The sequence below is a fragment of the Boleophthalmus pectinirostris genome, unplaced genomic scaffold, assembly GCF_026225935.1.
Source record: "Boleophthalmus pectinirostris isolate CB_2022bp ecotype Guang Dong unplaced genomic scaffold, ASM2622593v1 HiC_scaffold_22, whole genome shotgun sequence".
Classification (NCBI taxonomy): domain Eukaryota; kingdom Metazoa; phylum Chordata; class Actinopteri; order Gobiiformes; family Gobiidae; genus Boleophthalmus; species Boleophthalmus pectinirostris.
Window position 1 is genome coordinate 4,040,916 of NW_026571190.1, and position 8,898 is coordinate 4,049,813.

Consider the following 8,898-nt stretch of genomic DNA (forward strand, 5'->3'; position numbering starts at 1 on the left):
ATAAACTCACCAACCTCGCTTTCCTTCCATTGACTAGACTCCGAGCCTGATGTGTAGGTGGATGAATGTGACCTGACCGTTCAGACTGAAGTCACAAGTCAAAAGATCAGATATGTATCAGTTTTAGGAGCACATATCCAAGTGTCCTCTGTCATATTTGAATGAATCAGATCTGTGTCGTTCAGACTCATTAAAAGATCAGATACAGGAGCATAGGGGCCAAATCTTCTTAAAAACTTTTGTATGGAAAATATTGGCATGAAATAGTTTAATTAGAAAAAAAAAAAATCTGGACTAATGTTCAATGCAAACATATATAATTCCCCTAAAAACTATATCTTTATAATTCTAATTATATTCTTGAGTCCAAATTTAATTTCTATGACACTGTATATTTAAGAAAAAAAGAATAACACAGACACACAATTTTAATTCATTATTAGTATATTCATTAATTATGTTCAAATTAAACTCTCTGTCAGGGGCTGTTAGGTTTTCACATGAAAAAAAATCATTTCAAAACTTTTCATTAACTTGACTTTTCCTGGAGACTGACACGTTTACCCATTATTACTCATTTTGGTGTCTGGATGGGTTTTCTCCAGACACTCTGGTTTCCCCCATCAACCCAAAACATGCCTCATAGGTACAATCCACCAGCTGACACTGACAACAAGACCACAGAGATGTGCTCTGCCCAAGTCTAACAAGACCATGGAGACGGGTCCCACTGCAGAGGACAAATGTCCCTATAGGGACATATAACCTTCTAATAAAATAAAATAAATCACTTAAATATGAGATTGACTGAAAATATAATTAGTCACATGAAGGACATGGTGTTATAGGCTACCCATGGGTTTCAGAGTGATAAAAAATACAGCAGTTTCCATGGCAATTAACAATTCAAATATAATATATCTTTAGAATGGGGAGAAAAAGTCCTCAAAATGTGACCTAGGCCTACATTCAGACTGCAGGGCTTAACGCTCAATTCTGATTTTTTGTGAAATCCAATGTTTTTGTGAGGTCGTTCACATTTCCAATTTAATGTGTCTTGTATGTGACTCCAGTGGGAACATTAAACAGCCCTAAAGTGTCCCGCATGTGCACTGGAGACACGACGACGTCAACCTCAGTGAGCGTCTCTGTGTTTACGGAAGTTGTCCAAACATGGACGCAGCATTGAGCACCTGGAGATTTTAAAGTTCCTCTCGTACCAAAGCCAGAACATGAACAACTTACTTGTTTTAAGGAGGAGAATGAGAAGGAGAAGGATGAGGTTTTTGGTCGTGGTGTTTTGTGGTTCAGTCCATTGAAAGAAACATGTGGATGTGGAGACGTAGTCAAGAGTGGTGAGTGGTGATGTGCTTCGCTTCAGTGACATGAGTTCATTCACAATTTTCGCCTACTTCAGCGCAGAATAGTGACGTTTGTGTCTTGTTGATAACGTGTAGGTGGATGAATGCACTGAGGCCGTTCAGACTGAAGTCGCATGTCAAAAGATCAGATATGTATCAGTTTTAGGAGCACATATCCAAGTGTCCTGGGTCGCATTTGAAAAAATCAGATCTGTGTTGTTCAGACTGTCATTAAAAGATCAGATACAGGAACATAGGGGCCAAAAAAATCGGATTTGGGTCACTTCAGGCTGCAGTCTAAACGTAGCCCTATAAGCAGGTAGCTGAAGAGACAGACACTTTATTGATCTTGAAGAAAATTCTAAATCTAATAGAAGAGCAGTTGTGTTGTGTTGTAGTTACCTGCCAGGGCCACGTGGGGGCGCACCTCCTCTCCTCCCACTACTCTGCTCAGCACCGGGGGATAGGTGGGCCGACCACAGCCCCACGCTACAACTCCCACACAAAGTATTTTCACTGAGCTCTGTTAAATAAGCTGTCAGCTTACTCCCGGAGGCAACCTGAACAGACAGTCTCAAAGAAGAGTCTGGGAGTTAAGGTAGTTCACAGACATGTCTCTTTATTGGCTCAAAACAGGTACAGGTCCCCGATTCAAGTTGATTTACATGATGAAATGAATGAAACTCGCCTATACACTCAAAGTCCATAACAACATCATATCTCAACCCCACTGACACTTCAAAGTCCAGACACAACACATCACGTCATTGATCACTGCACTGCTTCTATAGGTGAGTTTCATTGTTGACAAAAGCGTGCGTTGCATGCTGGGAATTATTTTGTTCGGCGGCAAGAAACACTAATTCAACATGACGGACGGAGCAAGAAAGCACGTAAAGGGTATTGATCCCGGTTATTTATCCACTCTAACGGCAGAGGACCCTTGACCATTTGACCAGAAATTGGTCATAAGCATCGATGGAGCCAAATCACCCATTTCAACCCCGACAGAACCTGGACCAAACCAAATTTCTGGTCAGAATCACCAGCTACCTGGACAAATATTCACTTGGGCGATATCCACAATGACTTGGTGGAAACTCCTGGGCCATTCACAGCAGAAAAGATGAAAACCTCCAAGAGTCTCGATGTGTTGTTGAACTTGTTGGAGTCCACGGTTTGTTAGGATCTTCTACGTTTGCTCTGCGGACATTTTCCTTCTCTCGTGCTTCTATTTGTGCATCCGATAATGCAGCAGGAATTTACCATTATCGGGGAGAAATAAGCGAGGTTACGCACTGGGTTTGACCACTACCGTGTTTCTTGCCTCCGACCAAAATATTTCCCAGAATGCAACGCGAGCTTTTAATAACAATGATGTCAGCTGAAACTTGCCTATACTGCATGGTAAATTAACAGAATGAAACATTAAAAACACAGAGAATGATTCCCACAAAGCACACCAAGAAATAGTGAGATACGCTTCATTTGTATAATTTAAATAATCATTAAACATGTTCTAATATGACTGAGTGAAATTCAGGAGCAGGACCACGCCTCAAACTCCCTCTGCTCCTCTCCAGCCAATCACTGCTCACCTCAGCCTCACCTTCAATTACCCAGAAGCCCTCTTTATACGGGCCTATCCTGAAAACACCGTCTGTCTCCACTCTCTCGACTCCCTCCCTCCCTCAATGAGACAGAGCCCCCCCTCCAGAGCCTCTACCCAGCCACCACATCCATCACTGTCCATATCAATAAATATCTTAATCATACACCGTTGTTGTGCTGTGGTCCTTGATATTGAATCTGTATTTTGTATCCTAGTGCTGTCAGTCCATTTACAAAAAGAACCCAATTAATCACACAAATGTTTTAGTTGCAAAGCGTACACAATGGATATATATTTTTAAAGTCCTACACAGATTAGAAAGTACTCCACTGTGTTTTTCAACTCCATGCACTTTCATCAGAATTAATTGGATAGTTTCAACCCTGGAATTGCACATTTCTACAGAACTAAACGTAAAAAGCAGCTGTTAACTTCAAAACTACAGCTTGAACGTAAAGTATCCCTGTCTAATATTCAACTATGACATTAACAACCACTGTTTTAGCCCTATATAACCAGTGATTACAGATTACATGTACCAGAGTTACGTAATCAGAGTACAAATTATGAGGAACTGTATTTGGTTACAGTTACTGTTTCAGTGAGTGGTAATTGGATTACAGTTACTTTGTTAAAATAAATGGATTACATGTCGGTATTTTCCTTTTTTTCCTGTTTTCACATTTTGGGCTATATCCTCCTTTTGTTTTGTTTGTTTTTTTGTTTTTTTCCGGTAATTTCACTCATTGCCGGAAACTAAACCAGGACTAAAACCAGGTCTAAACTAGATCTAAACAGGTCTAAACTAGATCTAAACCAGGACTAAAACCAGGTCTAAACCAGGTCTAAAACCAGGTCTAAACTAGATCTAAACCAGGACTAAAACCAGGTCTAAAACCAGGTCTAAAACAGCACTAAACCGGGACTAAACCGGGACTAAACCAGGACTAAACCGGGACTAAACCAGGATTTAACAGGATTAAAACAGGACTTAACAGGACTAAATCCTGCTGTGCGGACGTGTCTCCTCTTCTTCTATCAATTATATTTTTAGTACGGTTAAGTAAAGTCTGGGCTTTTCATTTTCTTCTATCAGACAAAACATATTCTTACGATTTCCTCGTCTTTGCTTCTCTACAGCAAATCAAGTAATCCAAAGTATTCAGATTACTTTACTCACTTTACGTAATTTAATGGATTACGTTACAAACTACATTTTGGAGTAAGTAATCTGTAATCTGGGAATACATTTTAAAAGTAACCTTCCCAACGCTGTATATAACACTCCTATATCACACAACATTGACTTGTGAGCTTTAAGTCAGGCTATAATGTTTACTCATTGAAAACATGCCCGGAGTTTTGACCTTTAGTTCAGTAGAGATTGACAATTCCAAGGCTGAAATGATCCATCTGATTCTAGTGAAAGTGTGGAGTTTAAAAACACAGTGGGGCACTTCCTGTATTACCACATGACATCACAAGGTAGAACAGTGTGTTTTCTGTTTGAGCAAGAACACAACCTAAATCTGCAGGGTTTGTGTGTTAAATGTGTGAACAAACAAAACACAGCTCCAGGTCTGTTTGTGATGAGGAAACATTAGAACATAGAAATACAGTGATATGGGCCCTTTAATCTGCTACTTCTTATTAGAGGTGAGATCGGGCCTAAAAAATTATTAAAACAGCTGACGTCATTGTTATTAAAAGCCTTGCGATTTGGCATTGCTGGGAAATTATTTTTGGCGGAGGCAAGAAACATGTGGTAGCAGTTTCAAACCCAGTGCGTTTAACCTCGCTTATATTTATTTATCCCTGATAATGGTAAATTTCCCTGCTGCATTATCGGATGCACAAATAGAAGCACAGAAGAAGGAAAATGTCTTTTTCATATTCTGAGTGAAAAGAACCACTAACGGTGAATTAAATGGGTTTCAAACAGAAAGAGCAAACATAGAAGATCCTAACAAACCGTGGACTCCAACAAGTTCAACAACACATCGAGACTCTTGGAGGTTTTCATCTTTTCTGCTGTGAATGGCCCAGGAGTTTCCACCAAGTCATTGTGGATATCGCCCAAGTGAATATTTGTCCAGGTAGTTGGTGATTCTGACCAGAAATTTGGTTTGGTCCACCTTTTGTTGGGGTTGAAAAGGGTGATTTGGCTCCATCGATGCTCATGACCAATTTCTGGTCAAATGGTCTTGGGTCCTCTGCTGTTAGAGTGGATAAATAACCGGGATCAATACCCTTTACATGCTTTCTCGCTCTGTCCGTCATGTTGAATTAGTGTTTCTTGCCGCCGACCAAAATAATTCCCAGCATGCAACGCACGCTTTTGTCAACAATGAAACTCGCCTATACACTCAAAGTCCATAACAACATCATATCCCAACCCCATTGACACTTCAAAGTCCAGACACAACACATCACGTCATTGATCACTGCACTGCTTCTATAGGCGAGTTTCATTGTTGACAAAAGCGCGCGTTGCATGCTGCTATTTTTTGTAAGTAATCAAAAAAAAAAAAAAATGTTTTTTTCAACTGACAGTTCAGATCAAGAACTTTGGCCCAAACTCTGTCATTTTCAACATAAAAACTCAAATATAACAGCAAAAACTAAGTTGTGAGCACCAAAAACTGAAAGGATGTTGTGCTGTGGTCCTTGATATTGAATCTGTATTTTGTATCCTAGTGCTCTCAGTCCATTTACAAAAAGAACCCAATTAAACACACAAATGTTTTAGTTGCAAAGCGTACACACTGGATAGCTGGATTGGATAACAATAGCTCCAGTTTGACATTTAAGTTGTAGGCATTTTATATTTGTTATTTTTTAATATCTCACGTTGGGAGAAGTGGGTGGAAGGTGTACCCCGTGTACCACGCCCACTACACCCCTGCTTTTGCGTCACCGTATGCACGCAGATTTCCTCCTGAAAATGCTCGTATAAACGCAGAATAAAAAGTGAAGACACGATGCCACTTTTGTGTTTTCTGTTCAGACGTCATCATATAAACGTTGTCTAAGTGTGCACCCTGAGTCACTGCAGAACACGCTAGAGGTTATGAAAAAAGAAGTTTAATGTACATCCAGTAGAGAGAGCCCTTTCCAAATGAAGTCAAGGGAAATTCTATTTTAATTAATAATTTGAAAATGGTAAGAGTGATATATGTACAAGACACGGCCAACAGATTTGAGAAATGTTTACTGTTAAAACTGTTGTGAGTCTTTTTTAAATAAATGAATCACATTCAGACTAATCATGCTTTTGTCTTTTTATTATAATCAGAGTAGAACATTCCACATAATTATACATGCAGTGTTGATTAGAGCATAAAATACACATCACTCTGAGATTTGATTTGATTTTTGATTTTGATTGGGATCCACATGAGCTGATGTCAGTGACACCGGCTGCTCTTCCTGTTGTTCCCATACAACACACAACAACAACAAATGAAACACTTAGAAATAAAACACAAAACTGACAAATCATACAAATCATTTCTGATTGGAATACATTACTGATTACTTGCAAAGGGCTATAAAATAGTTTTTAAATGTATTATTAGCCAGTTAAAAGGTTCCATCTAACATAGGATGTCCAAACAATTCCAAAATCTCACCTCCCATGTATTAAAGTCATATTACATTTAATTTTTTTTTCCATATGAAGAGTCAAAACTTCTTGACACTCAACACAAAACACTTGAGAAATAATGTTTTGTTTGTTTCACATGGTTAATGGGACGTCACTGGTGGAAGGGGCTTCTATTATTCATTGTTGGAGTTGTTGGTGGGTCATATTAAACATGTTTCATTGATCAAATAAGTACAAAATTTTCTATTTTGCTAAAAATCTGCAGATATATGTTTACTAAACTGCTTAACTAGATTTTAAAAGTTCCGTAAAATATCTGAGATTAAACCCATATTGGAGTTCTTGCTCTTTCCTGGTAATCTCTGATCATAAACCGCGCTTGGAGTCCTTTATCAACTGCTGTACCAGTGCAGTACTCGTAAGTCTTATATTTACCAGAATCAGGGCCTTCAGCAAAGTAGGTCACCCACTGCCACTGCCCAGAGTTGTAGTTATCTGTGCTCTCTCTATAGGACTCATACAGCGCTACCCAGGCATCAGGAAACCACCGGTCCAGAGTATAATCTTTTTCAAAATACAGGCGGAAACAGCTGTAGCCATTTCTAACAAAGAGCTGCAGTTTGGCAATGTCATAACCTCTAATCGGAACTGGCTTTGGACTTTGAAATTCTGGACTTCTGCAGTACTCTCCTATAAACGATAACCTGAGCCCGAAATCGCCGTAATTTTTCAACCTCGCCTGAAGCCCGTCGTTCAGTGATACCGAAGTTTCATAACTGCCACTACTGCTTTCAAGTACTATGTATGTTTGTAGTATATCGTTCGAATTGAAGAGTAATATAGCTGCTTGTTTATCTATCCAGCTCTGATAAACATCTCTCCACACAATAGTAGCATATCCATTGCTTCCACTCACCACAGCAACATGCATCTGATCAAACTCTTCACATTGGCTTGGTATTGGGCCACCACAGCGTTTCATCCTTTTTCTGGATAGGTTCATGTGTAATATAAGCAGCCCTAGAGGAGCTTGCTCTCTCCCCCATGTGTTTATAATGCTGTTTAACTGGGAGTTGTCTATGTTCTGGTTGTACTGGTCCCTCAGCCTCTGCAGTGCCGCCACATCGTCGTTGAATGAAAACTCTTGGAGTTCTCGGAGCAGCTCGGGGCTTATTTCAAAGGTGCGAGCTGGGTCATGTGCAGTGCCCTGAGACCTGGATTCATAATGTTGGGTGAGATACACTTGGTGGATGCGCCACCTTTTTCCATTGTAGCTTAGGCAAAGGAGAATGCGAGCCCTGTTCATATTGGGCATGTTCAGACCTTTGGGATGACGCACATATGGAGGAATGGTCTTGGAGTCATTGAATTTCTTATTAACATTGCCTAAAGTGTAATATTTGCAGTCTCTGTCCAGCAAATTTTCAGGGTTTTCATAGGGGTCGGACCCATAATCTGTAGTTGGGTCAAAATCTGGATAGACATGGGTGTTATTGTCGATAGAAACGTGGTTGGCGAGCAGGTGGAGCAGAGGGAGGCTGTGCGCAGAAACAGGATTTTCTTTTTCTGCATAAATTCTTTTCAGATCCTGTGTGGAGTTGAGCTTTAGAAAAGTCTTAGCAGAGACACAGCTCAGTGCTGCCAGAGTGAGGAGCCAGACGAGGATGGCTCTGGATCTCTTCATTGTTCTGTTCACAAAATAAAACAGGAAAAAACGTCATTTAAAAGTACCAGCTTCCAGTTCCAACTAACTGTGACAAAGTCTAACTGAACAGTCCTCATGTGTGCTCTCTGTTCTGTAGGAGCTGAAGCTTTAGCTGTTCTCACATGACAAAACTATAGGACCAAACACAAGGAACTGTATGTAGCTGTATGTAGTTTTAAAAAGATGCTACAATCACAACTGAACCTCGAACCTGCCAGAGTCAAACCTTTGTAGATACAGTTCCTTTTAATAAAATACAAATGTTATATGACAGTTTCTAGACATGAAGAGGTGCTCACCGTCAGATGTGAAGAAGCTTGTTTGGAGATGTTCAGACTGCAGCAGATTCCACACAGACTCCAGGTCCTCAGTGTGCTGTGGTCCAACTCCAAGCAGATGAGACGAGTGTGTGACCACTGCAGAAGAACACACTCTGTCAGACTGTCACACACACATTTATGAAAGCAAAGTTCAGTGTAGTTTTGTGAAGTTCAAAATCCACAAGATCATTGATTTAACCAATAGAAAGTTAGAAAATCAAACAGTGAAAACACACACACACACACACACACACACACCATCTCTCACAAAGCTGAATATAAGATGTATATTT

General features: G+C 40.0%; 1 protein-coding gene across 1 annotated transcript; it reads right to left on the reverse strand.

The window, feature by feature from the left end:
• Positions 1-6,239: 6,239 nt before the first annotated feature.
• On the reverse strand, positions 6,240-8,695 carry LOC129410344 (uncharacterized). Its single transcript, XM_055158269.1, has 2 exons — positions 8,585-8,695; positions 6,240-8,268 (listed from the first exon to the last, which is right to left on the reverse strand). The coding sequence occupies exon 2, from the start codon at positions 8,262-8,264 to the stop codon at positions 6,903-6,905; it is 1,362 nt and encodes a 453-aa protein (XP_055014244.1). The 5' UTR covers positions 8,265-8,268; positions 8,585-8,695; the 3' UTR covers positions 6,240-6,902.
• Between the last annotated feature and the right edge of the window lie 203 nt (positions 8,696-8,898).

What these genes read in the sequence shown, in the direction of transcription:
- LOC129410344 (XM_055158269.1), bottom strand. Translation starts at nt 8,264, where the DNA reads ATGAAGAGATCCAGAGCCATCCTCGTCTGGCTCCTCACTCTGGCAGCA.